Below are 27,716 nucleotides of genomic sequence, written 5' to 3'. Positions count from 1 at the left end.
AGAGTCTTCTTATTTGTTGTTATTTATTAAATTTATTTTTTAAAAAATGAATTTTATTCTTTAACTAAATAGAATTAATTAATTAAATATAGAAAGATGATTACTTCCTTTGTTCACTTTTCTTTTAGAGTGCAATGCTAGTCCTAACCTAGTCTCCAGTTCAGAAAATGCCACCACTCTACCTCTTGCAGCTATCAACACTGCGTCTCAGCTCCGGCCTGTAAGCTATTAACAACCATAAATTATCCTTCATGGCATGCTTAACTTACCTCCTTACTCATGATCAATTATGATCTTTTTAGTTTAGTGGATGGTTCTTTAACCTGCCCACCTCAAACTGCTCCTAATTCCCTCTTCAATATTTCCACAGCCTCTCTTTCTCCTGCATATTTATATTGGAATTGTCAGGATAAATTACTTCTCAATGCAATTTTTCTTGTTTGTGTCTCAAACTGTCATACCTCTTGTGGCCACAGTTGACAGATCCCAAGATGCTTGGAGCACCTTTACCCGTCTGTTTGCCAACTGTTCATGGACCAGCGTTATGCAGTTGCAGAAAGAACTCGTGTTAAGCCAGCATAGTATTCACTTGGTCTCTGAGTTTCTGCATTCTATCAAAGCCATGATTGATGAACTTGCTCTCATTAACACACCTTTAACCAATGATAATCTTACTCTTCATGTCCTCAATGGACTTGGTGCTGAATTTCATGACACTGTAGCCATAATTCGGGCTCGGGAGACATCCCTCACTTTTAAGGAACTTCATGATCTTCTCATTGGCGATGAAGCCTATCTCAAGCATCTGGAAATACCCTCCTCCACCCTGGTGACCACGACTAATTACTTCTATCACAAAGGTAATTCTTCTAAGAAAACAAACAATCGCAAAACTCCCAACAAAAAATCCCAGCAGCGCAGTAATCGTCTTACACGAGCTCGTCAACTTTGTGACCGAACTGGTCATATAGCCAAACAATGTCTCGAGTATCGTCCTGTTGATGCGGTCGCCAATTGCGCTACCATAAATGGTTAAAAGAAGAAGTGGCTTATAGATTCAGGTGCCTCTCATAATATAACATCTGATCCCTCCAACCTCATTAATTATTCATCTGAATATGATGGGGAAAATGAGGTTATTACTGGAGATGGAATAGGTTCGCATGTTACTCACACTGGATCTATGCGTCTTTCCTCTCCTAAAAGGTCTTTTATTATTGATAACACTCTGTGTGTGCTATCCATTCAAAGAAATCTAACTTGCATTCACAAATTTACCAAGAATAATTGAGTATCTGTTGAATTTTTTTCTTATGAAGGATCTTATCACGGGGGTGCAACTGCTTCGAGGTGACTGCATTGAGAGTGTCTATCTGCTCCCTGTTCTTGATACCAATAAGCATGCTCTGATCTCAGCCTTAGTTACTGGGACACGAGTATCTCTTGATACGCGGCAGAACCACCTTGGCGATCCCTCCATCAAGATTTTTCAACATCTTCTTAGCTGCAAGTCTATCTCTTTGTTTTTCAAGAAGTCTAGCAACACCTTCATATCATGCCATTAATAAATCCCATAAAATTAATTTCTCCAACACATCACTTTCAAGCCATTAATTCTTCACTTGAATACTTGTATGCTAATGAATGGGGTCTTGCCCCCGTTGTTGACAAAAATGGTTCTAAGTATTATGTTTTATTTATTTATCTCTTTATCAAGTACTATTAGTTGTTCCCTTCATGTAATAAATCTAGTGTTGTTTTTTAGAATTAAAATTTACACAAATCCATATTATCTTATATTATTAATTAAAAAAATAATAAAATTTGAACTCATGACCGTTTGATTATCAAGACTTTTATACCATGTTAAATAATTAATTCAACCCAATAGCTTAAATTATAGGGTGAAATGATTATTTGACATAATATCAAAGCTTTATTGATTAAATAGTCATGAGTTCGAATTTTAATATCCTGAATAGTATATAAATCATATCACTCTAAAATTAAGCATGATGTAGTGTAAGCATGAACAAGTTTCAAGTTTAAAAAACTTTCACTTGAAAAAATATTTTAAAGAATTATATAAATTATATCTTAAAGTAAGTTTTATTGAAGTTTTACCTGAGAAGTTAAGATTTTAGATAAACCCAAGATATCTAACATCCATGTCCTGATTAGGGGCAAATACATTCATGTCCTTATGATAGTAACGTATGTTATATTGACACGTGGCAGTCTTGCTGCGCTTTCCACGGCTCTGGTTGACATGCTCGCTCAATGTGGAGCTTTCTATTAGACAACTCGAGCTTGGAAACATTAGACTGGAGTCCAATATGTTCTCACACGAATTGTGATGCTTGTACATTGTCATGCATTGTAATTGCTTGATAATGCAGAATGAAAATGTAATGACCGATAATTTTACATTGAATGCAGTGTTGAGTTGAGCCTCATAAACAGATTTGTGCTGTGATTGAAGAGATTGTACGACATCTCAAATTGGATTGAAGTAATGTTGCAGGCTGACAGAGAGCTTCTTCGACATGGAAGGGGAAGAGAAGAACATCCTCTTTTATTGCACAGTGAAAATGGGTTCGTTTTGCATTAACCAGTAGTTCCCCTTGCTTTTGCAACTCAGACTGTTAAGAAACCTTGTGCCTGTAACTGCAAGTGATTGGAGCAGGTTTCTGCGTTTCACTAAGGAATCTCTGTGCCTATAAATTCTATGAGGATGCTGATATTTATTTATTTATTTTTAATAATTAAAATACTAGCAAATAAAGCAACACTTTAACATTATGAGTCAAACCAGTGAAGGAGAGTTCAGAAACAAACCTAAAGGCTGGAGAAAGTTCCGCAATAAAATTCCGAATGTATGAAGTCATCCATGTCAATATATATGGAGTTCCTAAATTCTACGTGTTGAAATCTGGAAAAGTATGTGCAGGAAAAAAGCTAAAGATGATTCAAGCTTCTTTTTTGAACTTCTAAGATTATTGAATTTCTCTTACAATGAATTTGACTTAGTCTGAGTAACTCTACTGCAAAGGACACGAGAAGTGCTATGTACCAATGAAATATACAAAATCTCAAGTCGTATATACCTGTTCCACCATGTAATTCAACGTCTCGAAGTGTATAAGTTGGCTCAAAGCACACATGTAAGCATTCCTCACAATTTGTTTGGTTCATGAACGGCTTGTTTGTGATTCTCCAGGAGTAATTTCAGGGTTTCCAGGAACAGGGTCAAGATGCCTTTGATTGCTGTGGTTCCCCGCTGAACCCTGATAGCTGGGCAGCAGCCATTGCCGAGATTGTTCACTTGGAGTATCAGGACTATCAATTGCCTGGACCATACTGATTGCTGTCTGTCTCATGTGCTTTGCTTCAAAAGAATCTTGTATTGGGAACCGACAGACTGGGCATGTAGACTGTTTTCTTAGCCATACATCAATGCAAGAGAGATGGAAGTTGTGGCCGCATCCGGGCATGATTCTTAATACTTCCTTTTCTTGGTATTCCCCTAAACATATGGAGCACCTGTTGAAAGAAGATATATTGAGTCTCATCTATGATTAATTCAGAGAATATCAGATGGTACACTGAAGTCAAGAGCATCAGGACTTCACTTTCTTTATAGGTTTGACTGAACACAATAGAAGCAAACTAAACAGCTGAATAGCGACAACAATGTCCACCTAATATTGAGCTTCAATGTGAGGAGAAATAGGGCAAGGAAGAAAACACAGTATTCAATTAATGAAAAGATCTCTAAGGCTCTATTGGTGGAGGGATTTCAAAGCACAAAACCAACTTTGATAATAATCTCAAGTTTTAAGCCGTAGAGTTAGCAGCACTAACTTTGATAACAAAACGACAACATTCTATCTGTACTTCGTCCATCAGGAAGTAAAGAGAATACAACACATGAATATAATTGAATCTTAATCTAATGGGGAACAACTGAAGGAAAAAGGAAGCAGAAGCGGAGAGCCTCAAGTCTGTTGATTTTCATCAGAAATATGAAAATTGAGTTAACAGGAGGTACGTTTTACGTTTACATACGAGGCTAACAAAGAACCAAAATTTTCATGATCGATTAGAGGGAAAAAAAATGTTTGCTTGTTATGGAACAACAAGAAGAAAGCCTCAATCTCAAACTAGCTGCATGTTCTGCAAAATATAGCAAAAACCCATAAATATAGGCTATTTTAATGTGTCAAAACTTACTGTGCATCTTCTGCAGAACTGAATTCCTCATGGGTGAACCGTAGAGTGGGGATTGCAGCAAGCAGAACTGGTTCAAGGCCACCAATACGATGCTCTGGCTGCCAGAAAAATAGAAGGTAAAAAACCCTATGCTCCGATTTCAAGTTTTAATTAACTTTCAAAAAGTAGAAAAGGGAAATACTAATTCACAGCGTGTTGGCTTGCTCTGTGTGTCTTCTGAATTTCCTAATGTTATGGCTAGCCTGTTCTAGGGAGGAAATAAATGAAATTCGCTGTTCATTCAAAGTTTTTTTTTTTCTTCCCAATTTAGTGACAGCTGCAAATTGATACCAAACCCCAAACGAGAAATCTCAGAATTTGTTTTGCTCTATCTTTTGAGTTCTTTCTTCTACCAATCTAAGGTATCTCAGTTTGAGCAAAATATTTTCGCAATCGAATCCATATAAATATTCAAAAACCTAGTGAATAAATTGCTATAAACATGTACCAAAACTTTATGCCACAAATAAAATGCCAGCCCACCCTTTCATCCCAGTTGCCATGTGACCATGTGAAAAGATGCTACATAGAGAAATTCAATGCACGACAAAATCATTGAACCAAGTAACAAAAGAAAGAAAAGGCTACTAAATCAAAGGAAAGACAGCATGTCACCTAAAATCCTAGTGATGTCTGTATCCAGAAAAACAATTCTTACCAAACATGAACATGTTACGAAGAATTAAAAATACCTGTTCAGGATCAATTCTGGACTCAATTTCAAACATTTGCCTGGACTCAGCACCTCTTATCCTCCCACATATAATTCTTGCACAAACAAACACAATAAAAGTAGCACTCATACCAAAACCAATAGCTGTTGTGATTAAATTCATAGTTGCACCAAACATCTCCCAACTGCATCACCTCTCAAGTTTCTGACTTCTGGAACTCAGTTCCTCAAAACTAAAAAACACCAAGTCCAACACCAAATATTCAAGAATTTTCAATCAAAGTTTGAGAATTTACCACTTAAGTTCAGCAAATAAAAAAATTAAAGAAAAGACGGCAAGAAACAATATAAACAAGGAGAGTAACAATGACCCCAGATCAGGATTCTTCAAGAAATGGCAAGAGTTGAATAATCCAATGCCAAAATGGAAAAACAAACCAAAGTAGAAAAATAAAAACTACCCATTTGGAATCCTAATCGCTTTAGGTGGACTCAAAGTTGATTCTAAAAGACTAGCAGAGAAGGAGAGGAGGCACTGAATGGATGGTGATGATTTGAACAGACTTGTGGGAAAAAGGATACACTTCGCTTTCTAGGCCGTAGCAATTGCTTTGGTGTTAAATACTTGTTAAAAAATAATATAAATAATATTTAAAATTTTATTTAATAATCTAATTTTTAGAGTAATATGATTTTTTTTATATGGTATATGTTTTCACTTAAAAAAAAGTATGTTAAATAATAATATAAATTATATTTTAAAAACTCCTCTAATAGCTTTCAGATTACAGTATTTTTTTTTTGGCGGTAAACAGTGCCGTTAAACTGTAACAAGTGGATATAGAAAGATTTCTTTTGAGTTGCCTTCTTCCGAGTTTTCTAGGTGAACAGGTTTTTTGTCTTTGCTTGTAGTTTTTCTTACACCATGGATTTAAATTTCTTTAAGATAAGGCCTAGTTCAGTTCCCAATGATTGGAGCTTGGAACTTTAATTTTTTTTATTTTTTTTCTGGGGGGAGAGGGAAGGTCTATTTGCTCGCTTTCTAGTTCGACAACAAAGAAGAAAGGATACTTGCTTACCTGTCAAGCCACTTGTTCCATAAAATTGATGCTTATGCTTTGAATAACCTTTCCTTGAGAATACTAAAGTTCTGGGGATTACATTAATGAGGGTATAACACAGTGCAAAATCCCACCTAGCAAGCAACAGGAAATTGTTTGAATTTGGGGTTGATTCGAGTCTTGTCATTGAATAGAGAAAATTTGACAAGGACTTGGCCTTCTTGACGTGCACTTTACCTATAATTCACTAATGCTTGATGGTAATGGCAGACGTTAATAATCCAGTAAAAAACAATCAGGTGGTTGATTGGTCTTGGACCAAATAACACGTCAATAATACTTACCTGTGAATTGTTTAAACAAGGGCAAAACTACATTGTTCGTCAAGATTAATGACCCACTTCATTAGAAATCCCTTTGTAAAATCACCTGGAGTTGCTTGCTGAGCTTGGTCATCATGGCCCACTCATGGAACACTGGCAATTGCCAAAAAAAATGAACTCAAGAAGGGAACCATTGTCAACATGAGAGTGACTCCCCTGCAAGAGGAATTGATGATGATTTTTCAGACAAACACCTTCGTCGTTGAGGGTTTTGATTATGGCATTGGCCCTCTTTGGCAGATTTGATATTTAACCACCAAGTTCTCTGATAAATTCAAACTGGCAAATATCTCCACCCTTGCACCATCCTTGAAAGCATACCAAAATCTTCCAATTGAGAAAGCCAATTTGACCACTGACAACAAACTTAATATTTTGAACAAACCTAGGGCCCATGCTTCTCTATACATTTCCCCAAATGCATGCATGTAATAAAAGATAGGTATGCGATCCATTCCCTGAAGACTCAACACTATACGAAGGCGAACAGTTCGATTGAAAGCAATGAGCACCACCATACTAGTCAATCACATGATTCTCCAGTTGAAATACATGATAAAGCAGCAAAGATATAGAAAAGCAAAAGGTTCTTTTCTAGTCCTTCAAGCATCATCCAATCTCTATTGAATGGACAGGGATGAACTGCAGTTAGGGAGAAAAAATTATGAATCAAGATTCTCCACTAATCAGAATCACTATTATGACCCGGTCCTCTGTTGAACCGGTCCACAATACATACCTGGCTGATTAATGTGACATTTTAACACTCCACAGAACCTAACAGAGGAGAGGCCTTTGGGCGACTGGATAAACAAGTGGGTCACTGCAGGCTTCTCTTTTGCAATGACGATTACGGTTTTATCTGGTGGTAAGGGTGTACTTTATTACACGGATCCCACAAAAGCAAGATCTAATATTCTACGACCAACAGATGCCAAGTCTATCTAATGAGGATGACTAGTAACCACTTACCCCTGTCATATACCTCAGAATGAAGCTACCATATAACATCTTCGGGCTGTGTGAAACCAATTCATTTTGTCTACTTATTATCTTAGTAGAGTACAGTAAAATCAATCTTAAAGGACTCTACAAAGAAACATGCAAATTAATCTGGCTAGTCTAACCAGCAAGAACGAGATATACAGAGAAAACCCATGAAGCAAAAAGCAGCAAACATAAACTAGTAGAATCTCAACCTAAATAAAGCTTGTCAATTTACCCCTATAAAAACTAAGATAGAAATAGAGAGTAGAGTTGGACCGCTAATGAGCAATCAAGAAACCAAAAATTGATTGAACTGGACCATAAAGCGAAAAGATAATCTTGCTGTTTCTGAAGCTTTGCCAAGGTACGAACAAAAAACAACTATACAGCTTAATTTCTGCCATCTCTCAAACATTATATATATATATATATGGTGCAAGTGATGACTGTTCACTTTATATCCTGCCAAAATTATCTATCCATCTCAATGTAACCTAGTTTCCTTCTAGAACCGTCACAATATGACCAATCAACACAAAATGAAATAAGGATAGTCGTTCTTAAAGAAGAATGTCCACCACAATCATCACAGATCCACATTTCATGACTATTTAAGTGAAAAGGAGCGTTACAACTTAAAAAGATCAATTCAAAAAAGAATCAAAGATATGAGACAAATACTCACACACATAGAACACACATAAAAAAGATGGTCAGGTCATGAAGAATGACCATTTACCAGCATTTGGTCACAGTTGGCAAGCTGATGCCCTCACGAAAGCAAAAACAGATTGCCAATCCAGAAAAAGAAGAACCAGGATCAAGAATCACAAGAACACTCCACCGCAGTCCCAACAGGCACACAAATGTCCTTGTAGAGACAAACATAAGGTGCATCACACCCCATATAAGGTCCAGTCCAAGTTGCGTCACAAATGTAGCTTGCATCCCAAATTGAAGCATACAAAAACATGGGTTTCTCAGGGAATCCCTCCCCTTCCCTTTTCTCCACTTTCCTCACCACCTTTCCATCAATCAACCACTCTATGAAATTTGGACACCACTTTATTACACACTCATGAAACGCATCAGAACAATCAAACCCCAGATCATGAATTTCTTCTCTGTTCCCAGTCCCTGCACACAATCATCAAGTCTCCTTTAAAAAACAACCACAAAAAGAACCAGTCTTGTCATTAACAGTCATTACCTGAAGCGTAGTAATTAGTTTGTACGATGGTCTTGTCTTTACCAAGAAACTCAAAGTCGATCTCATCTTGGGATTTGTCACCTTCAAGAGAAGAAAGATAGATGTTGAAGTTAAGGCCACTCGTGTTACCTTTGGGACATTGGATGAGAGAACTGAAAGTGCCGCAAAGAAAGCGGGTGGTACTGCGCCACCGTGCGCCCCCACGGTAGTCGTATGTGAGAGTGATGGAATTGGACTCCGGGCAGTGAGTGCATGCCTCTGGGGTGTAGTCTATGGCGATTTGGTTAATGGGTTGGGTCTCGTGGTGGATTGCTGGATCCGCCATTTCTGTTTTCTTGGAAACGAAAAATAAGAGACTAGAGCGCGAAAAATTAGTTTGTTACTGCGATGTAACGTGCTTTTAAGAGTTATTTTTATTTAAAAATATGTTACAATGTTTATTTTTATTTTTAATTTTTAATATTATCATATTAAAATTATTTAAAAATTATTTTGATATTTTTCAAAATAAATATACTACATGTTAGAAGTCAATATTAATCAGGTTAAAATAGGACGGTTGGATATTAAGTATTTATCATTATAAGTTCCTTGAATTTTATTTTAGTCTCTAAGATATAAATTGTTAAAACTTGGCTCTTTATTTTTAGAATTAATATATTATTTCATATGACTCCTAAGACCTAATTTACAGTCGAAGACCTTCAGAATTAACTATTAGAAATAGAGAAATATTTTTTAGGAAAATATAAATTCGAGTATAATGTTATTTTTTTTACAAAGAATCCCAATAATATGGTAGGTTTTGTTTGACATTTTGAATGAAAACAACGTAAATACAGGATTACATATAAAAAATAGCTTTTTGGTATTTTTGTTTGAAGAACAAAACCCTAAAACAACCATGAAGAACATAAGATTTTGTTAACAAAATATAAAATTATTTTGGAAACAAGGTGTAAATCGTGTTTTTAAATTTTTTTTATTAAGTTTTATATATTTTGGATTGTTTTAATATGGTAATATCAAAAATAAAAACATTATTAACATGCAATTCAATATAAAATATTATTTAAAAAACAATCACAACTATATTATTATATATACTCTAAATATATTTAAATGTTCATCTAACACGACTTTGTTTGTGCCAAGCCTATCCAGGTTTTTCGGAAGATGGCATGCCATGTTTGTTTGTGCTAACCGCGGCAAGCAATACTCTGTACCTGGAATAGGCCACGCAATGTTTTATCTTCAAACAGTAGCCAAATACATCCGAGAATAAACTAAAAGGAAGGGTCATTTGAATTTTGAACAGTATATATACCTATATTCACTGTAAATTGTTACAGTAAATTTATAAGTTTACCTCTCTCAATCCAAAAAAAAAAAAACTTTGGGCTAGTTGAAGGGTAGTAAAATCCTTTTCTTTTCAATAAATGGTGTAATGACATAAATAACCTTAGATGTTAAAAATTGAGGCGGGGTAATTTCAAATTTTCACTTTTGCATTCACAATTAAGTTACTAAAATGACCGTACGATAAAAAAGTTTCCCATGTTTATTTTTGTCGTTTCAAATGGTTTACTCTGATATTTCATTGTTTATCAAGGGTAATTTAGCTTTTATAATTAAAATTAATTAATTTTTTTATATAAAAAGTTATTGACATGTGTGTGCATGCGCTGGTGCATAAAAGACACTTGCATGCTTTAGGCGCCATCTCTTCATGATATCACGTGAGCTTCCATCGTCTTTCTAATGTGCTACTTTTTTGTTTTTTCTCATGGTACAGCCTGTATTGTTGAGAAATAATTAGTTTGTTACTAGTTGGTCTTTTTGTTTTCTTTTTTTTTTTGTTTCTAGTACGTTAAAAATTACAGATTGATCTTTGTTGTTTTTTATATTTCTACTTCAGTTTTTTTTTTAATTTTTTAATTTTTTCCTTGGCCCTGATGTGTAATATTATTTTTTTCAATTTAGTTTTTTAATTTTATTTTTTTATATATTGTATTGTTTATTTAATCCTTATTTTTTTGATTTTCTTCCTTAGAATTTTTATAAAAGTTTTATTAGTTTTCAATTTCATCATTCAATCCAAGTTTATATATTTTTTTTATAATTTAGTCCTTATTTTAAAAAAAAATTATTCTTTTTGTTGGTTTTATTTTTCTTTTTAATTTAAATCTCCATTCAAAATTTTTTGTCCCTTTTCTTTTAATTTTTTATTTTTTTTCTTGTCCATTTTGTGAAAGTTTTATTTCTTTTTAATTTGGTCATTCAATTCTAATTTATCATATATTATGTTTTTTTTAATTTGATTCTTATTCTTTTGATTTTTTTTTATTTTTATTCCTTAGCTATTTTATAAAAGTTTTATTGATTTTCAATTTTATCCTTCAATTCAAGTTTATGGTGTGTTATTTTTTTAATTCGTTCATCATTCTTTTAGTTTTTATTTTTTTTGTTGGATTTATTTTTCTTTTCAATTTAACCCTTCAATCAAATATTTTAGTTGCCCTCTGATTTATTTTTTATTTTAATTTCCACCTTCGTTCTTTTAATTAATATTTTTTAATTTTAGATTCTTTTGTGTTGTTAATTTTTCTTTCCTTTTCATTTTCCATCGTTTAATTTTCCAGGAATTATGCTTTGTTATTTTTTATATATATAATGCTTTCGATTTAATTATTAAAGTCATGAGTTTGAAAAGTTAATGAGAGCTTACATTATTTTCTTTTCTTGTGTCATCATTCAATATTAGTTTATTTTAAAAAATATATCTTTGTGATTTTCTTCAAAAAAACTTTTTATTAAATTATCTTGATTTCATGATCTTGACTACAAGTTTTGCAAGTTAATTTAGGTTGGCTTGCCTCTTATTATCTAGGTTACATGTCCATCGCACTACCTTGTTACCTAGGTTTTATGTCCATCCCAATGCCTTGAGTTGATTCAAATTAATTTTTTTGTTCATTTTTATCTAATTTTATTTTTTTCATATTTTTTTAAAAGTATTGTAATTTTTTTATAAAAAAATTTGTTTGTTTACTATCGCTATCTAATATTTTATTATTTAATTAAAATAAAAACAATTTATTAAACTTGGTTATTACTATAATCCAAATAATTGATTTTTTTTAATTGTTTTTGAAAGGTATTTTCGGCATCTAAATATCATTTTTCATGATAAAAAATATGGACCCGCGAGCCATGCCTAGTGTCACCAAATGCACATCCAGTACAAACAGGATACACTAAAAAACAGGGTGGCAAAGCATACAAAGAAAAGACGAGTAGAAGGAAAAGGAGATAAAAAAATGGTGGCGTCATACATTGGTATTTCATCTCTCAATTCTTCTTGTTTTCCTCCTCGACCTTGCTTTGCTAAACGCAAACCATTTGCAGGTAAGGCATCGATTATTTAATGGCATGTTGCTTTGAATTCTGATGATGCTTGTAGCATTAGTTTTTGTGCTGTCAAGTATAAATCTCTACTTGATAGTTAGTTTTAATTAATTGAGTTTCTTCTGTCTTTTTTTAGTGATTACCCTTCATTGCAATGACCATGTTATGGGCTTATTTGATGCCTATAGTAACTGCTGTAAAGTTTCAATTTTTGGGGTATGACTACGAGGCCTTATAGTCCTTCGACATAAACTAGTTATTTGAGAGATACCCATTTCCATTCAATGTTCTTGGAACAAGAAATTCACTTCTTCAGTCTCAACTTCACTTTGTTTGACCCGTGACAGTTTCAATATGCAGTTTGAAGCCATCTGACATTTTTTGTGGAGTCTTTAGTAATGTTCATATGTCTCATTTAAACTGTAAAAGTATTTTTGTTGTTGTTGTTGTTGTTGTTGTTGTTGTTGTCCGTTTCTAGCTTTTAGTTGAATGCTAGTAGAATATCATTATCTTTGCATTTGGAGAATTGGTCCATTAGATATGAAGATATAGTTAAAATACTGGAGCTTTTATTGATTTCAACAGTAGAGAAACTCTTTTTTTGTCTGGGAGATTATGAGCCTTTCTTTCAAGAAATTATGATGTTTGTCATTATGGGAAATTCATTTGCTTTAAAAATTTCTTTATGCCACAAGTTCCTGTAGGTAGGGGTTTACTTGAATTTGTTGGTTGTACCTGAGGTTTGGTTATTTACCAGTTTCAGCTGCAATGAGCGATGATCCAATCAGTGATTGGATTATGTCAGAAGGAAATGCAACCCAGATAACACGAACTAGTGCCATTGGTGGTGGTTGTATCAACAATGCAAGGCGTTATGACACTGATGCTGGTTCTTTCTTTGTAAAAACAAACAGGTAATAAAGAAACTTGACTCTAGATCAGTGAAATAACTTCAAAGGCTTATGCTTTTCTATTTTAACATGTCTAAAGGGATTAAAGATTTTTATTGTTCAAATACTGGATTAGGGGTATTGGACCATCCATGTTTGAGGGAGAGGCTCTTGGCCTGGGTGCTATGTATGAAACCAGAACAATCAGGGTACCTAGGCCATTTAAGGTGAGAAGGCTAAGCTTATTCTTCTATTAGTTGCTTCTTATTGATGGAACATGTCAACTTTATAAGTTTTCACATGGCATTATGATTGGATTGTAACTACTTGCTAAGCATTGTAGGTTGGATCCCTACCAACAGGTGGATCATACATCATTATGGAGTTTATCGAATTTGGGGCATCTAGAGGCAATCAGGTGAGGGTGCAAGAAAATGGATAATTTGATCTTGGCAATAATTCTTTACAGTTTGATGTCTGAACGGTTTACCAATCTTCAGTCTGTTCTAGGGAGAAAGCTCGCTGAAATGCATAAAGCTGGGAAATCTGAAAAAGGCTTTGGTTTCGATGTTGATAATACCATTGGCAGGTGCAACCATTCAGGAAACTGTTGTTGTCATCTTTGTCCTCTATTTTCTGATGCAAATGTCATATGTACACTGACTTTGAAATTGATAATGAATCCGGGCTCTTGCTCAATTCTAAGAAATTCATGTGCAAATTTGTAGTACTCCACAGATAAACACTTGGACATCAGACTGGATAGAGTTTTACGGAAAACACAGATTGGGTTACCAACTTAAGTTGGCATTAGATCAATATGGTGATTCAACCATTTATCAAAAAGGTTATATACATATCCCATCCTTGTGATAATTTATTTTATCCATTCCATGTCTTTGCTTGTGAAAAATGCAAATTTAATAGATGGCAAAATTAGCAAATGTACTGGAAAACATGATGCTGGGTATATAAGCATGAATGCATTTGGTATAGCTGTGCAATGTTGAAACTGCAATTCAGTTTGCATCACTAGAACCACAGTAGTTAAACGCTTCTTCTCGTGCCTCTTGTATGCAGCATTATTTCGATATTCCTTGTTGCATTAAGTCATTCTGAGATCTTAATTCTGTTTTCCAACTCATGAACTTTGGATTCAAAAGCATATTTTATGGGAAGACTGCCTGACCTCTCTTTTCTAAGGAGAACCTCATCATATTAAATCACTAATGTTGAATAACTCAGATATCATTTGCTTTAGTGCTTCTCATCACACTTATTGTTATTTGGTTTCAGCACTCATAGACAAACAAAGACTTTGATCTATGAAACTTAAATGTCAATTGTTACTCAGTAGCTTGTGCAAGTGACATATTTTTGGGATACTTATCTGACACATGATTCACAGGAAAAAGATTGGTGAAGAACATGGCACCTCTCTTTCAAAACATTGTCATAGAGCCATGCTTACTTCATGGAGACTTGTGGAGTGGGAATATTAGCTCTGACAAGAATGGCGAGCCTGTTATACTAGACCCAGCATGCTATTGTAAGTTAAAAATGATCTGATTGCTAAATCATTGTGTAGCAGCAGGGCTCGTATTCTTTGAAAACATCTTGCACTTGTATTTATGACTGAATTATGTTTCTGCTGTAGACAATATGTAAAGAAAGAAAACACCTGTTTAGATGATTAATGGCTTGAAATTCTAACCCGAGAATGTTGATAACTGAAGTTCATGGCTTGCTTAAGTCGTTCATTATCTAGCTAAATGCATGAAGTTCATGTAGTTATTACTCTTTTAATCCATTAATTGCACGTTATTTGTTGAGTTTTGTTTCAGATGGACACAATGAAGCAGAATTTGGAATGTCATGGTGTGCTGGTTTTGGAGGATCATTTTACAATGCTTATTTTGAGGTATCAATTCTTCCATAGAGATACGAGCTATATGAGTACCAAAATTATGGTTTTCTTTCATATCCAAAAAACTATCCACCTAAACATGGGGCTCAATAACCATTGACTTTGTCCCGTTGGTACACATCAATAGTGGCATGTCATGGTCATGTTTACATCCATGTCAATGTCAAGGCAATAGATGCGATACCCTGACACAACCATGCAATCCAGGCAGTCCTATATTGATCACATAAGATAAGGGAAAAGTTGCATCAACATTACATTTTGAAACTAAAAAATGCTTAGAAGCGTGCTGGCCTGCTCAAATGTTCAATGGGTTGTACCCGCAGTCTTATGCAGGATCCAATGACATTCTTGTGCATACCTTTTTTACCAGGTGATGCCCAAACAACCAGGCTTTGAGAAGAGGAGAGAGATCTATTTGCTGTATCACTACCTGAATCATTACAATCTCTTTGGTTCCAGTTATCGGTCATCAGCAATGTCAATAATAGATGATTATCTGCTGATGCTAGGAGTGTAAGAATTGTATTACACGCATGTAAGTTTGTATGATTTGAAAAATACTTGAAAGTATATGTTATGGCTTGCCAGAGTGTAATTCCCTCCTCATTATGTGTAGCAAATTTGTTTACAGATGAAATGAACAGGGAAACTGGAAAACGAGGCTGTATTGAATGTAAAGTGAATTCAGGTGTAAACTCTAAAGCTATAGAAGACTGTAAACCGTGGTTGGAGGGTGTGTTTATTGCTTAAAAGAACCTGAACCCAGTAGAATAATGTTTTGGAGACTGGAGGATTGAATTTCTCCATACCTCTAGAGAGGCTAATAGCTGTGCAGATGGATTGGCTAATTTAGATAATAATGTATGTCTCCAGGTATTCTGGTCGGATGTTATATTAAATACAAGACCAATACGGAGCAGGGCAGTTTAAAGTCTGCAAGTAGTCTCTCGTTCTCTTGGGCTTTTAGCCCCTTTTGTAACCCTCTTTTTTTTTTTTATTAACTTTTAAAATTGACTTGTGAGTATGCTTTGTGCTTTTGATTTTTAGAGGAAAGACAACCCCTCAGAAAAAAAAAAAAAATTCTTTCCAGATACAGTAGTACATGGGCATCTTCAAGAACTGACTTCGAATTCTGACATCCTCAACACCTTACCATGATTCCTAAAAAAAAAATCCAGGGAAAAAAAACCTACTTTCTGTTCAGTACGTCTCAATAGCAAACTGACAAATAAAAAAAAAAAAAATCTTTGCTGAGAAGAGAAAGAGAGGCAACAAACATGAACAACAACACCACACCACCGCCACTACCTGACCTGATACTATCATTGGAGCAAGCAACACTAATGGCTAAACAACTCCCATCAACAACTGACCCCAACCACCTCCTCCAAATCTATTCCTCTCTCCACCATGCCCACCATCACCTCTCCTCTTTCCTCTCTCAAAACCACCAACTCCCTTCTTTCCCTCTTCAACCCCCACCACAAGAGAACTCTCTCTCCTCGGCAACTGGGGCTGATGAGAATGGAAACGAGCCTATGCAAGTTGGAGATGATGATGAAGAGAATTCCAGCAAGGTGGTATCTATTGAGAAGGTAGAGGAGAGGATGAGAGATTGTTTTATTAAGAATAAGAGGCTTAAAAGACCTCTTTCTCCGTCAACGGTGGCGGTGGCGGAGGAGAGGAGGCTGTATGATGATGGGTTTGGGGGAGGAATTGTGGGCTTTGATCCCCGTGAGACTAGGTTGAGGGCTTTGGATCTTATCTACCAGTTTCATGGCTGATTATTATTGGGAAGAAATAGAGCAGAGGAAACAGAGGGCAGAGCAGGGGAGTTTCGCTTGCATTGTCTATTTGATGAAGTGAGCTTTTGGAATGGGATGAATGATTGAGTTTCATCTCGTTGGCTATATTCTTATTTCCATCTTTCATCTTTTACTTTATTTTGAGAATGCCATGGCAGTATGGCACAAACATGATGCAATTGAAATTGGATTTCAGAGGTAATGTATTGCATTATGAACGACTCATGTTTTTATCCCTATTCTGGGATTTGACATGCTATATAATTTTAGATTGTCATAGCATTTCTCTGAAAAAAGATTGCTTTTTAGCCTCTGTTGCTGTGATATGCGTTCTCAAGAACATCACTTTTTGTTCAGGGAAAAACTAATGAAAACACATTTAATTGTTACATTAAGTAATTTTCTTATATACAATCTTATCAAAGTTACACTTTTAATTTAGTCTTCCTGTTCTCTTTTGAATGGCCTCTAGAGCATTAGCTGCCTTTTCATAACGCACAACTAAGAGAGAAGAAAATGGAAAAATTGTCATCTTGAAGAACTCATGATCATAGCACCAAATACACAGAAGGAATCACAAAGTAGTTAGTACCTTCATACTTGCATGCTTGAAGTATCCCAGGCACAATGCTGAGGCATGTGGGGTCGTTATCCACAACCACAATATTGAATTCTCAAGGAAGGTTTTGGGGTTTGGTTGATTGAACAGGGCCGGAGATTGTATTATCCATGCTTGAAAAATTATGAAGGCTGATCCAAATTGTATAAATGAGAAGCTACTCTTTGAAGTCAACACACACACAGACATTGCTATGGAATCAGGAACCGACATGCATAAAATGTGATATATTTTCTTGTTAAAATTTATTATTTTTATGGCCTGGCAAAATTTACACCAGTGAAGAATAAATTGAGTGGCAATGAGGCATACAAAATGCATTTGGGACACTGGCAATGTAGTTTTTTTAAGTTAGATTATCAGGTGAGCTCCGACTAATCTAGATTCTAGCCGGGTAGAACCACAAGGGCTGCAAAGCTCTCCCTACCAAGTATTTAACGCAGCTACATTCCCAATCCTCAAATAGAAACCCTTGATTAAGCTAGAACAGTCCCATGTCAGCTGATTTATCCAGTGATAATTGTACTCTATGATTAGCAATATGCTTGTTACCAAATTTGTGTAAGATGTATACAAGGTATGTAATTTTATTCAGAATCAATTAAATACCAACCATAGAACAAAAGTAAAATCCTTTTGAGATTGGTAATCGAGCATTTAACTATCCTGGTAGTCACATGGGCAGTGATTTCATTCAACTCTCCCTCTCTCTCCCTCTCTCTCTAGGATTTCATTCAACTTCGCTTTGAGAAATTCCACATGCAAAAGCATAGGCTTTTTTTTGCCAACGTATCATTTATGGTAAGCTTTTATATTCCTTATGCCAAGGGAGTTTTCATACCAATGAAATAGGCATGATTTCATCCTCCTTTCCTGTTGAGAACAGAATGAAAAAACTCCATCCTCTTCTGTTCTATGTACTTTAGGAATATGAAGCTGGGCAAGTTATCATAAAGAGGGTAGCATTTCACTCTCTTGACCACACCATAAAGAGCTACAAATATCCAGTAACTTCATTTTTTTCCCCAGACAGGAGAGATTAATTTATGCCATTGCAAACAAAAAAAGAGCAACTAAATAACAACAAACAGTCATTACTTTATCGGCATAGCAAACAAGGAAACGGCATCCAAATAACAGAGCCCTCATTGAGGTATTTTAACAACTTATTAACTGTAAAACTAAATGTCAAACTGAGAGATAACGTGTCCAACAATTGCACCCTTTCTTTGGCTTCTGCTGCGTCAACCATGGCCAGATTCAAAGTTTTTGGGGATCTTGCTCTTCATTCTATAAAGCATCAAAGCCAATCTCGGATTCCATTGCCACTTCAGAGCCTTGTGTAAGAATTCACAAAAGCATTACAAGTGGGAAAATAAAAATGACACTGGAAATACAAATAAAGATAATTATAATTACCCTACAGAAACTTAATGCATGAAGCAAGCATTTAAAAATTAGATCACAAAAATCATTAACCTACCAGAGATCATTATTAGGATAGTCAAGGAACTCATTCCTTGCCTCTGTTACGATATTGGGAATGTCAGATTCATCTTCCTTCTCTGGAAGTGGTTGAGGCTGTAGCTGTGGAAACTGCAGCTGCTGCTGAGAGTTGCCCAGAAATGTTGGGCCATGAGTTCCAACATTGGAGAAAGTGGTTCCTTGATTGAGATATTCTTCCACATTATGATTTCCTTTCTGTCCTAAACTTGCAAAGTTCCCATCATTAGTAGTCCCAATTCCAGTATGACTGCAATTGGGGTAAGTACGGTCTAGCTGTTTGCTTTGTTGCCCATAGCTAGGAATCAACATGCCATCATAGTTTGTGTTCACTTGAGTAAGAGAATGTGCAGAACCAAGGGAATGCATTGACACAGGACTACAGAGATTATTCTGGATATTGTTTCTGTGTTCTGATTGAGATATTGCCATGAAGAATTGCGGGTTTGTGAATTGAGAAAACCCTCCTTGTAAATTCAAAGTCAATGAAGGATGGTGATCTCTAATCATGGTCTTCTGTGTTGCATCTTGTTCCCGCTTCAAGGAAAGACGAAATTTCTGAAAACATAACATTTGTAATAGTTAGACGCAAATGATGCCCTTTCATAATCCTACAATGCATAAGGACTACGTATACAGCAACATAACATTGTTCAATTATTCTGAAAAATCAACATAGCAATTGTGTCCTGCAGAGATCTCCAAAAAAAAGAAGAAATATATGCTTCTAGCATTTACATGTTGGTAGTTTGAGACAGTAAAATCCTCAGGCCAATTATCACTCATGTTTGAAATATCAGGCTTCAAATATTACCAACAAGTAAAGGTCCTTACACCCTAGACATATCTAGCCCTCAACCCATATACAGAGAACAAACCTGTAAATGGCTTGAAACATTTTCTTTCTTTAGCCCTGCGACATTCATGTGCTGAAGTATTTTCTTTGGATGGGCACCTACATTGATAATGAGATTTAAGTAATGTTGTACCATTATTGTCAACAGAAAAGATGGAAACAGAAAAATATTATCATACAACTTCTGTCAAGAATTTTTTACCATCAACGCCTAATATCCTGATAGCTTGCAAGAATCTGTTATGCAGCTCATTAGTCCAAACAAGCTCTGGCTTCTTTAGAACAGTCAAATTGCCATTATCTTCATCATCGTTATCTGTCTCTTCTAGCTCCTTTCTTTTTCCCATTTGGTCACTCTGCCCCATGGTACTTAAGAGTGATGGGATCCCTGCGGTCACACTTGAAGCATTCTCCTCTGCCAACCCAGCATGAAAGCTGTTTGATCCTACGCTAGATATAGTTGTCTTTTTTTTCTTTCTATATGTTAACTGCCAAAGGTTTTTTACATCGTTCTTGACGATTGGCTTCATAAGATAAAGTGCAGCCCCTTTATACAGCCAGCCTAACATGGCGCTCAAATTGTTATCAGCTGAAAAAACTGCGATAGAAGTAAAACCACCAAAATCAAATGTTAAAAATTGTATTTCTAAATAACAAGCATCTTATGGAAAAAGATGCATGGCTGAGGTTGAATCAAGAACTACTTACCGACAATGGGCAAAGAAGAAGACATTGCTCTCACTGTCTCAATGATCTCATATTGATCCATATCAGGCAAGTGAGTTTCTATCAGAATAAGGTTAATTTCATCTTCTTTCTCCCGTAAAATGTGCAATGCATCAGTGGCTCGTGTAGCAGTTGTAACTACAGGTACAACAGTATAGCAAGTTTTATGTATAAGATTTATCAACGAAAAAGTTACAGATACTTAAATTTGACCATTCCATCACAAAGAAGAAAGAAGAAGACAAGCTAAGTGCCCGTCAATACTTAAAAGCAAGTGGCTGGAGCTGGTAAGAGATTCGATTTAGCTTTTATAGACCAAATGGAACATAACAGTTTCAACATAAATTACCAGATTTTGCTCTTAATGGTCTTTTCCAAAGCAGGAACACAGATCCAAAAACTAGCATGTTGGGAAACGTGTCGTTATCTACAAGGAGCAACTAAATCTCAACATCTGAGAACAGGATTACAAACTCTACCTGGAATATGAGGAAGGGATTGCCTGCAACAGCCCCAACACCCTCCACCCCACCCCCCAACGCGACAAACCCTCTTTTTTTTTTCTTAAACTTCGTACAACACTCTAACGTAGCATACTTATTATTGAACATAGGGTCCGGTTGAGAACGTGGTACACGGGGCATTAATAAAAACCTTCCCTGCCCAAAGGCAGAGGATATATCGCATCGCTCCACCACATTCCTAAATGTTAAAGGTGAGTATAACTAAACAGTAAAGCAATATTGCATCTCGTGATCAAGGATGCTGATAAAACAATCGTAGTTTAAGAGTCTAGCAGAGGCGGATATAAAAAGATAACCGACTAATCTCCAGTACATACCTTCATATCCAAATGCCTGAAGCATTTTTGACACAATTCTGAGGCATGTAGGATCACTTTCCACAACCAAGATTCTAACACCTTTAGCAAATGAGCTAGCATTATTTTTTGTAACATCAACTGAGAGAAACTGCTCACTAGTCATGTCTGGAACAGAACCTACAGGGGAGAGAGGGACAATTTGACAGGCACAGAGAGGGAGACTCAGATAGATATGCTTCTGCTGTAAAATATAGGATGTCTGCATTTATTTTGAGTTGCCTATATATAACCGATAATCAAGTACTTATGGTAGCTTCCCAAGGAAAGAATCTTTGAGAAAAGAATTGTACAGTTCTCCACGCAAAGTGAGATGATTCTGTCCGTTCATGGCGTGTGGACCCCACATTTGGATGGACAAAATCACTTCACACAAGCATAGATGGTTATTTAAAGCATTCCCTGATAGCAACAAACTTTGCCCAGATGTTGAATCCAAACCAGGAGGCTCCTCAATAAATTACTCTACAAAACTATTAAAGCATATCTGGAATTAAAGTTCTAGTGTGATAAAACAAAATGATCATAGAAATTTTTTGACAATCACTTGGGAAGATGTGCAGAGCATTCTAAAATGGCAGCACTAGCCTTGTAACTGTCAATTGAAAATTGATGGTAGTCAACACAGTTTAATTAGCTTGCCAGTATACCCCTACAATTGCCATATATACAGAACTCCAGGTCGCTTGATGAGTTTCCTCTCTAGGAAGTGTGCACAATTTTCCATATTTGAATGCATAAGAAAACCCTTATGCATGAACCTTTTATATTGCTCATACTGTCATCACATGAATGTAACCAAACATGTGATGACAGTACCCACCCATAAATGTTCAATTCAATGGTGTTTGGGATGATAACCAATGCTATTACTTCTCATTACAGGGAATTAATTATCTTGCAATGCTCTATAATGAACCAAACTAATTGAGCTTGACTCTTGTTAGATTTGATAAAATACTCATTCACCAAGTTTGATCACAATTTCAAAGTTAAATTATTTTTATGAAAAGTTGCAACATTTAAATACTCAATTCAAAATGTTCGTAAACATAAAATATAATTTAGATGATTATCTAAAAGAGTAAATACAAACAATATTTTATTATAGCTTGGATGGAAGATAAAATATAAAATACACCTAACATGATTTTAACATTCAAGTTGAGGCTAATATACTTAGTACTTAGATAAAAAAAAAAAGAAAAAAAAAAGGTGTAATTCAAAATTATATTAACAATATTTACATTTATTTCATTTCCTATATTAGTAAACAAGCTCAAGCTTCATAAAAAAATAACAAATCAAGTTTCAGAACTATTTTAGAAGAATTCAGAGCCATCAAAAATCAGTAACAACTATTCAATTCCCTTAATATCCAGGTTCATACAAAGGTATTTGGTAATAAGAGTAGGGGAAACTACCAAACACTAGATAAGGATTACAATATGATAGTTCTAGTGATTGGTGCAAGATAATATGGAAATCAGGTGAAGGTTGAGTGTTTGAAGAAAATATTGATCATAACAGACTCAGTCTAGAGAGAAGAAGCCAATTGACTATCGATTGATTACCCAATTGAAGGTCAATGTTTCCTACTAACTGGATCTTCCCATCAATATTACCGATTTGTTCTGTAACACATTATATTTAGAGCCTGGAATTGGTCACTCTGTAGTTTAAATGTGCACCCGTTAAAAGTTGTTAAGCAGCAAAGCTACCCGGTATAAATGGACTGTAAAGATAAACTGCTATATTTCCTACAAAGAGAGCGGGCTTCTCTACAAATCAAAAGAAAGTAGACTTATCATTCATGTACAAGAATTCTCCTCCACTTATCCACAGTAATGGTTCTAAGGCTAACAGTTTATGTACATATTCATATCTGAAGTCCCTAAATGTCCTCTACTTAAACAAAAGGCTACGACTCATAGACTTTGGAAGGTTTGAACTTGAAACCTTTCTCTTCTGTTTTGATGTCCCATCCTGTTGATTTTCAGAATTATTGGCTAGATCTCATTGTTTTGCATGAATTGCTGCTACCTTAGCAGAATGATAAAATTCTGTTATACTAAGTTGGACATGTTTTGACTTTGTTGATTCCGACTTTTCATCGGACCCTTCAGCTCTTAAGCTTGAACCCTTTCTTCTTTATGAAGCTCTCCGTTCCTGCCAATTTTCAACCACAAAAGTAAATAATCTGGCAGGCCCTGAGGCTATCTCATTTCCAAGATCCTTATATATAACAGGCAGCATGATAACAAACTAAACAATTTCAACGATCTAGAGTCCTCAAGTTTAAACCATTTTGCACATGAAGAAAAGGACACAGCACCCCTGATGAACTCGAGCCACCACAGGGCACATTACCTTTTCAACTGAAACTAATATCCTTGTTTTGCTATCATCCTTGTTTTGCTATCCTTCTTCCATCCAGAAAATCCATCTCCACCTTTTTATCTGTATCTCATGCTGTCATTTACTTCTCATATATACAATCACCTCTGAATAAACTAGTCCTTGTCTTGTCAATCATCCATTCAACATTCCCATTTGCACTATTCAGCATTTTGGACTAATAAAGCATGGACTATGATGCAATTTCTTTAAGTATTTTAGCTAATACAAAAAAGAAATCAGGGTCAAAGAGTACATAAAACCAGTTCTCCCATTCCTACTTGCTTCTCTCCTTGGGCCATCAATCTTAAACATTCTAAGATAATGGGTACTTAGAGATTCCTATATAAGAATTAATCTGCAGATATTAATTTATGATAATTACATTTTGAGACATGCCTCTACTTCATCAAGTTTGCTAAATCACAAGGGAAAACAAGAAAATAGGGTATCCATGATTTTATAACAAAAAAGAAAAGAAAAGAAACAGCAATTTGACAAAGTGAGAAGGAGAGAAGAAGAATGGGGGAAAAAAACCATACCTTCTCATGCAAAAAACTTTCAACTTCTGAAAAAGCACAACAAGCAAGCTCCATATTTTCATCTGTCAACAGGAAGCAATACCCATCATCAATATGAATCTGGGGGCGACGTCCTCATCCAATTGATCAACTAGTTCATCAATTTCAATGATCTCTTCTTAAGGCCTGTCAGACTCTTCAATACAGTTGGTATGTATAAGACTGCTTGCTGTACCTGTGGCTTTTCTCCACCTGATCACATAAGATTGGTGTCCGTCTTATTTTCACAGGCTGGATAGAATCAAATACACACTGCCCATACAACATGGTTTCTAATGCTTGGCAGAAATTTCTTGCAAATATATGGTGGACAACATGGGAGACATTCCCAGTCGAACATAAGATGGTTCCCAGTGCTGATGAAAATCCAAGAAATCAATTAGCATCTCAATGCCTGGGTTTCTCCATGATAAGCATGGGCCATCATCAGCTATACAAGAAATAATTCAGGGCTTAATAAGGGACCAGAACATAGCAGAAAAATGATGTGCATTTCAAAAAAAAAATCAAACAAGTTAACACAGAAAACTGAGTCACAATAAAAGATTAAAAAAAAAAGAAGAAGAAGCTACAAACATATCCACCTTGCTCCTACATCTAACACCATTCGCACAGCCCTTGATCCCAAGGGAAAAAAAAGGGGCTTTCTGAAATGTTCCAAAGGTGGAATTATACCCGCACAGAAGGATTTTTTTTAAGATATATAATTTTAGAAAAGAAAGTCAAAATGAAAAAAGGAAATATCATGAGATAGGTTAGATTAGACTATCTCAGTTAACAAAATTTGATATGTATATATATTACATGCAATCCACATCCTACAGCCAATACCAGTAAAGTTTCCATGATTGATGCACAAATGCATTCAAATGATATCATCATTTGAAAAGTTTGGCTCCATGGATATCTTGCTGCAAACTTTTATGCGCCAATTTTCATGTTTTTGCTGCTCCTTTTCTTTTCAATCCTACCAGACAAATATCATATAATGCTTTCAATAATGGTATATCAAGGCATACTACAGCTAAAAAAACTCAACAGAAGAACAGGAAAAATATACCTCATTACAGGAGGAACAATTACACTTAGAACTCTCTGGCTTTCTTAAGCAAACCCTGAATATTACTAGTGCCACAATATTCACAAGTTGACTTGAAATGTGCTCTTTTGCTGTTTGGATGCCCACAGAAGGAACAATGAGAAGTTTTTGACTTTACTAGGCTCTCATCTAGATCAAGCATTAAATCATCTACAACTTTTGGGCCAATTTGAAATGGAGTGTTCCCATTGCCAATTTCACGTAACCTGCATAGAGAACAAGTTGGATCGAGCTCAATCACAAAGCACTATTTTCAAGAACACAAAAGAAACTAAATTGGAGACAGGTATAGAAACGAACAGATCCAATATCTTGTCCTCACTGGAACTTCAGACAAAACAACAAGCCTTCTCAAGCCCAACCCCTTGCACGCCATTTAGATCATGATCATTTCCAACCAAGAGAGAGATAGCTATCAAGTGTTTCCTCTTCAACCCAAGACCAGCTTCAATATATGGTAGCATTCAAATGGTTCCTGCACACAATGACATTCTTGTGTTTCAAAAGGAAGAAGAAATTTGAATTGCCTATTACATTCAGAACAATAAAAAGATCTATAAAACTACCCTGCATTGCAGTAAGTTGTAGAAATTATGATTCAGGCACTACTTCCAAGTTTACCTATAACTCACAAATAATCAGAAAATTGAATACAAGACACGTAAAGCTTACTTTGGTATTAGGCTTGAGGTTTTATCACAAACTTAGCCCCAAAAAGGAAAGCATCACTATCAGCTGTTATACAAGCATCCACATGGCCTTTGGCATTTAACTGAGCACACAGTGCTTCAGCTTCACCATTGGCTTTTTTAAACAGGCATACCAAATAGTTCAAGCAGTTCCTACAAAAACCACTTCAGAGAATCAGTTAATTAGAAGCACTCTCCCATTAGAAGTAAAATCAAATTCATATATGTCCAAACAAATACTGCTAAGAATGCAATTCTCAGAAACCAAATGCAGGTTCACAAATGAATATAAAAGGAAAACACATTTATAAAATTAACAGCGACTAACCACACCCCCTCGAACACATTTCAGAAAAGTCTTTTCCTCTCTACCGAAAAACCCTTTTCAGCCACCGGCCAACTCGGAATATCAACCCCCGAAAACAGAAAAAAAACCTTGCTATTCTCGCTTGAAACTTCATTGGCGACGGAGTCTCATCAACAACGAAAACAAGAGACACTCCAAACTACAAAAAAAAAAAAAACCCAACGTTTCAAGCTTTCTCATTACATCCAAATGAAAACAACAACCATCTTTCAAAATCTTCAACTTTTTCACAATTTCCACTCAATCTAACCACATCATTAACCAAAAGGGTACTCATACAACGTACATCTCCAAAATAATAATAAGTATCACACTAAAGAATGATTCTTTAAGGCCATTACTAAACCCCACAAAAAAATATCAAAAGAGTTTCTAAAAAAAGCTCAAACCTTGGAGCAGAGATTGATGGTACGGAAGAAAGTGAGACAGAGATGAGGTTGACGGAAATGGGTTGCCTCGATAACTGTTTCATGTTGGACTATCCATTATGAAAGATCGACTGTGATCCTTTTTCTCTCAAGAAATCGGGTCCCTCATGTCGCGCATGGGGTTCTAGTAAATCCCATAATTTGCCACCAACAACCATAAATATTATTTCTTGAATAATGTAAGTAGTTGCAAGACAATACTAAAATTGGGAGTTTGGTTTTATTAAATGGACAATGTGTTAAGATTTTTTAAGGTTTGCATGTTTTGGAAAAAGCAGAGAGTTTGAAGTTTTTATCTACTTTTTTTTTTTTCTCCCATTACAGGAATCTTCGTGTTCTATATATATATATATGGATTTTTAATGGGCTCGTTTAAGTCCGTGTGAGTTTAGAATGTTCGGAGTAGGCCAGGCCTCAGGTTTTAAACAATGGTGAAGGCGAGGCCCACGTTTACCTTTTATGATATTGTAAAATGTTTGGTCCAATGTCGACAAGTTAAGCCCACAGGTGACGTGCCTTCGGTACGAAATGGTTATTTTTTAATGATCGGCAGAGTTATTGAATTTCTAAAAGAAATTATCAGCGAGGTGTTGAGTTGGAAAACATTTATCGTGGTAAAAAATATCTGGAAAATATTTGGGGTTAAATAAATTGATGATTTTATGAAAATATTTTACATTAAAATTGAGTTTTCTACGTATTGTAGTTTTGGATTAAGTTATGTGGGCTTAAATACAAACTTTTGTATTTGAGCCTGGTTGTTGGGTTTAAATTAATGACCAAAAGTTTTTATAAAAAAACAAGTTACTTGTGAAAAAATAAAATCTTTGATATTTAAATTAATAAATAAATAACATAAAAAAAATTTGTATCTCGTGCATTGTCCTGACTTCTTGAAACTCAAAAAAAATTCAAAAAATATTCAGCTTGTGCTTATTTGACAATCTATGGT

At 35.3% G+C, this 27,716-nt stretch overlaps 6 protein-coding genes across 18 annotated transcripts; 3 read left to right on the top strand and 3 right to left on the bottom strand.

The window, feature by feature from the left end:
• The first annotated feature begins 167 nt into the window (after positions 1 to 167).
• Positions 168 to 1,036, top strand: LOC133690772 (uncharacterized). Its single transcript, XM_062111037.1, has 2 exons — positions 168 to 220; positions 409 to 1,036. The coding sequence occupies exons 1-2, from the start codon at positions 168 to 170 to the stop codon at positions 1,034 to 1,036; spliced, it is 681 nt and encodes a 226-aa protein (XP_061967021.1).
• A 1,929-nt stretch (positions 1,037 to 2,965) lies between these two features.
• On the bottom strand, positions 2,966 to 6,465 carry LOC133691421 (RING-H2 finger protein ATL39-like). Of its 4 annotated transcripts, XM_062111919.1 has the most exons (5): positions 6,351 to 6,460; positions 6,141 to 6,259; positions 4,965 to 5,178; positions 4,234 to 4,331; positions 2,966 to 3,543 (listed from the first exon to the last, which is right to left on the bottom strand). In XM_062111919.1, exons 3-5 carry the CDS (start codon positions 5,121 to 5,123, stop codon positions 3,192 to 3,194), a joined length of 609 nt encoding a protein of 202 aa, XP_061967903.1. In that variant the 5' UTR covers positions 5,124 to 5,178; positions 6,141 to 6,259; positions 6,351 to 6,460; the 3' UTR covers positions 2,966 to 3,191. The 4 variants fall into 4 exon arrangements, with proteins under 4 accessions (XP_061967903.1, XP_061967901.1, XP_061967904.1 ...); XM_062111917.1 differs by having other exon boundaries at positions 6,141 to 6,465; XM_062111920.1 differs by lacking the exons at positions 6,141 to 6,259; positions 6,351 to 6,460 and adding an exon at positions 6,025 to 6,115.
• Positions 6,466 to 7,916: 1,451 nt separating this feature from the next.
• LOC133691819 (probable xyloglucan endotransglucosylase/hydrolase protein 27) lies at positions 7,917 to 8,955 on the bottom strand. Of its 2 annotated transcripts, none has more exons than XM_062112415.1 (2): positions 8,587 to 8,955; positions 7,917 to 8,513 (listed from the first exon to the last, which is right to left on the bottom strand). In XM_062112415.1, the coding sequence occupies exons 1-2, from the start codon at positions 8,909 to 8,911 to the stop codon at positions 8,197 to 8,199; spliced, it is 642 nt and encodes a 213-aa protein (XP_061968399.1). In that variant the 5' UTR covers positions 8,912 to 8,955; the 3' UTR covers positions 7,917 to 8,196. The 2 variants fall into 2 exon arrangements, with proteins under 2 accessions (XP_061968399.1, XP_061968400.1); XM_062112416.1 differs by having other exon boundaries at positions 8,716 to 8,955.
• Positions 8,956 to 11,808: 2,853 nt separating this feature from the next.
• LOC133690705 (protein-ribulosamine 3-kinase, chloroplastic) lies at positions 11,809 to 15,509 on the top strand. Of its 4 annotated transcripts, none has more exons than XM_062110967.1 (10): positions 11,812 to 11,994; positions 12,752 to 12,908; positions 13,021 to 13,111; positions 13,228 to 13,302; positions 13,385 to 13,473; positions 13,613 to 13,731; positions 14,293 to 14,433; positions 14,729 to 14,805; positions 15,185 to 15,349; positions 15,446 to 15,509. In XM_062110967.1, exons 1-9 carry the CDS (start codon positions 11,817 to 11,819, stop codon positions 15,329 to 15,331), a joined length of 1,074 nt encoding a protein of 357 aa, XP_061966951.1. In that variant the 5' UTR covers positions 11,812 to 11,816; the 3' UTR covers positions 15,332 to 15,349; positions 15,446 to 15,509. The 4 variants fall into 4 exon arrangements, with proteins under 4 accessions (XP_061966953.1, XP_061966951.1, XP_061966952.1 ...); XM_062110968.1 differs by having other exon boundaries at positions 15,431 to 15,509; XM_062110966.1 differs by having other exon boundaries at positions 15,185 to 15,509.
• A 143-nt stretch (positions 15,510 to 15,652) lies between these two features.
• On the top strand, positions 15,653 to 16,943 carry LOC133690707 (uncharacterized). The gene has a single exon (XM_062110970.1). It carries the CDS (start codon positions 16,092 to 16,094, stop codon positions 16,596 to 16,598), a length of 507 nt encoding a protein of 168 aa, XP_061966954.1. The 5' UTR covers positions 15,653 to 16,091; the 3' UTR covers positions 16,599 to 16,943.
• Positions 16,944 to 18,230: 1,287 nt separating this feature from the next.
• LOC133692778 (two-component response regulator ARR14-like) lies at positions 18,231 to 27,070 on the bottom strand. Of its 6 annotated transcripts, none has more exons than XM_062113921.1 (13): positions 26,726 to 27,070; positions 26,298 to 26,475; positions 25,953 to 26,122; positions 25,581 to 25,755; positions 25,242 to 25,486; positions 25,013 to 25,148; positions 24,143 to 24,611; positions 21,165 to 21,676; positions 20,306 to 20,461; positions 19,800 to 20,195; positions 19,620 to 19,696; positions 18,722 to 19,299; positions 18,231 to 18,575 (listed from the first exon to the last, which is right to left on the bottom strand). In XM_062113921.1, exons 8-13 carry the CDS (start codon positions 21,409 to 21,411, stop codon positions 18,569 to 18,571), a joined length of 1,461 nt encoding a protein of 486 aa, XP_061969905.1. In that variant the 5' UTR covers positions 21,412 to 21,676; positions 24,143 to 24,611; positions 25,013 to 25,148; positions 25,242 to 25,486; positions 25,581 to 25,755; positions 25,953 to 26,122; positions 26,298 to 26,475; positions 26,726 to 27,070; the 3' UTR covers positions 18,231 to 18,568. The 6 variants fall into 6 exon arrangements, with proteins under 6 accessions (XP_061969905.1, XP_061969909.1, XP_061969903.1 ...); XM_062113925.1 differs by lacking the exon at positions 26,298 to 26,475 and having other exon boundaries at positions 21,165 to 21,323; positions 24,143 to 24,204; positions 24,357 to 24,611; XM_062113919.1 differs by lacking the exon at positions 26,298 to 26,475.
• Between the last annotated feature and the right edge of the window lie 646 nt (positions 27,071 to 27,716).

This window comes from Populus nigra, chromosome 4 (assembly GCF_951802175.1).
Source record: "Populus nigra chromosome 4, ddPopNigr1.1, whole genome shotgun sequence".
Classification (NCBI taxonomy): Eukaryota; Viridiplantae; Streptophyta; class Magnoliopsida; order Malpighiales; family Salicaceae; genus Populus; species Populus nigra.
The sequence above is the reverse complement of the archived record's forward strand: the minus strand, read 5'-3'. Positions and strand labels throughout refer to the sequence as shown.

Excerpts from the sequence above, each read along its gene's own strand:
- LOC133690772 (XM_062111037.1), top strand. The coding sequence starts at position 168 with ATGCCACCACTCTACCTCTTGCAGCTATCAACACTGCGTCTCAGCTCC. Across the intron at positions 221-408 it reads CTGCGTCTCAGCTCCGGCCT|GATAAATTACTTCTCAATGC; the intron begins GTAAGCTATTAA and ends TGGAATTGTCAG.
- LOC133691421 (XM_062111917.1), bottom strand. The coding sequence starts at position 5,123 with ATGTTTGGTGCAACTATGAATTTAATCACAACAGCTATTGGTTTTGGT. Across the intron at positions 4,332-4,964 it reads CCAGAATTGATCCTGAACAG|CCAGAGCATCGTATTGGTGG; the intron begins GTATTTTTAATT and ends TTTTTCTGGCAG. Across the intron at positions 3,544-4,233 it reads AGTTCTGCAGAAGATGCACA|GTGCTCCATATGTTTAGGGG; the intron begins GTAAGTTTTGAC and ends TTCTTTCAACAG.
- LOC133691819 (XM_062112415.1), bottom strand. The coding sequence starts at position 8,911 with ATGGCGGATCCAGCAATCCACCACGAGACCCAACCCATTAACCAAATC. Across the intron at positions 8,514-8,586 it reads AACTAATTACTACGCTTCAG|GGACTGGGAACAGAGAAGAA; the intron begins GTAATGACTGTT and ends GATTGTGTGCAG.
- LOC133690705 (XM_062110967.1), top strand. The coding sequence starts at position 11,817 with ATGCACATCCAGTACAAACAGGATACACTAAAAAACAGGGTGGCAAAG. Across the intron at positions 14,434-14,728 it reads ACTAGACCCAGCATGCTATT|ATGGACACAATGAAGCAGAA; the intron begins GTAAGTTAAAAA and ends GTTTTGTTTCAG. Across the intron at positions 14,806-15,184 it reads TTTACAATGCTTATTTTGAG|GTGATGCCCAAACAACCAGG; the intron begins GTATCAATTCTT and ends CTTTTTTACCAG.
- LOC133690707 (XM_062110970.1), top strand. The coding sequence starts at position 16,092 with ATGAACAACAACACCACACCACCGCCACTACCTGACCTGATACTATCA.
- LOC133692778 (XM_062113921.1), bottom strand. The coding sequence starts at position 21,411 with ATGCAGACATCCTATATTTTACAGCAGAAGCATATCTATCTGAGTCTC. Across the intron at positions 20,196-20,305 it reads TTCTTCTTTGCCCATTGTCG|TTTTTTCAGCTGATAACAAT; the intron begins GTAAGTAGTTCT and ends CTTCTATCGCAG. Across the intron at positions 19,697-19,799 it reads CAGGATATTAGGCGTTGATG|GTGCCCATCCAAAGAAAATA; the intron begins GTAAAAAATTCT and ends TTATCAATGTAG.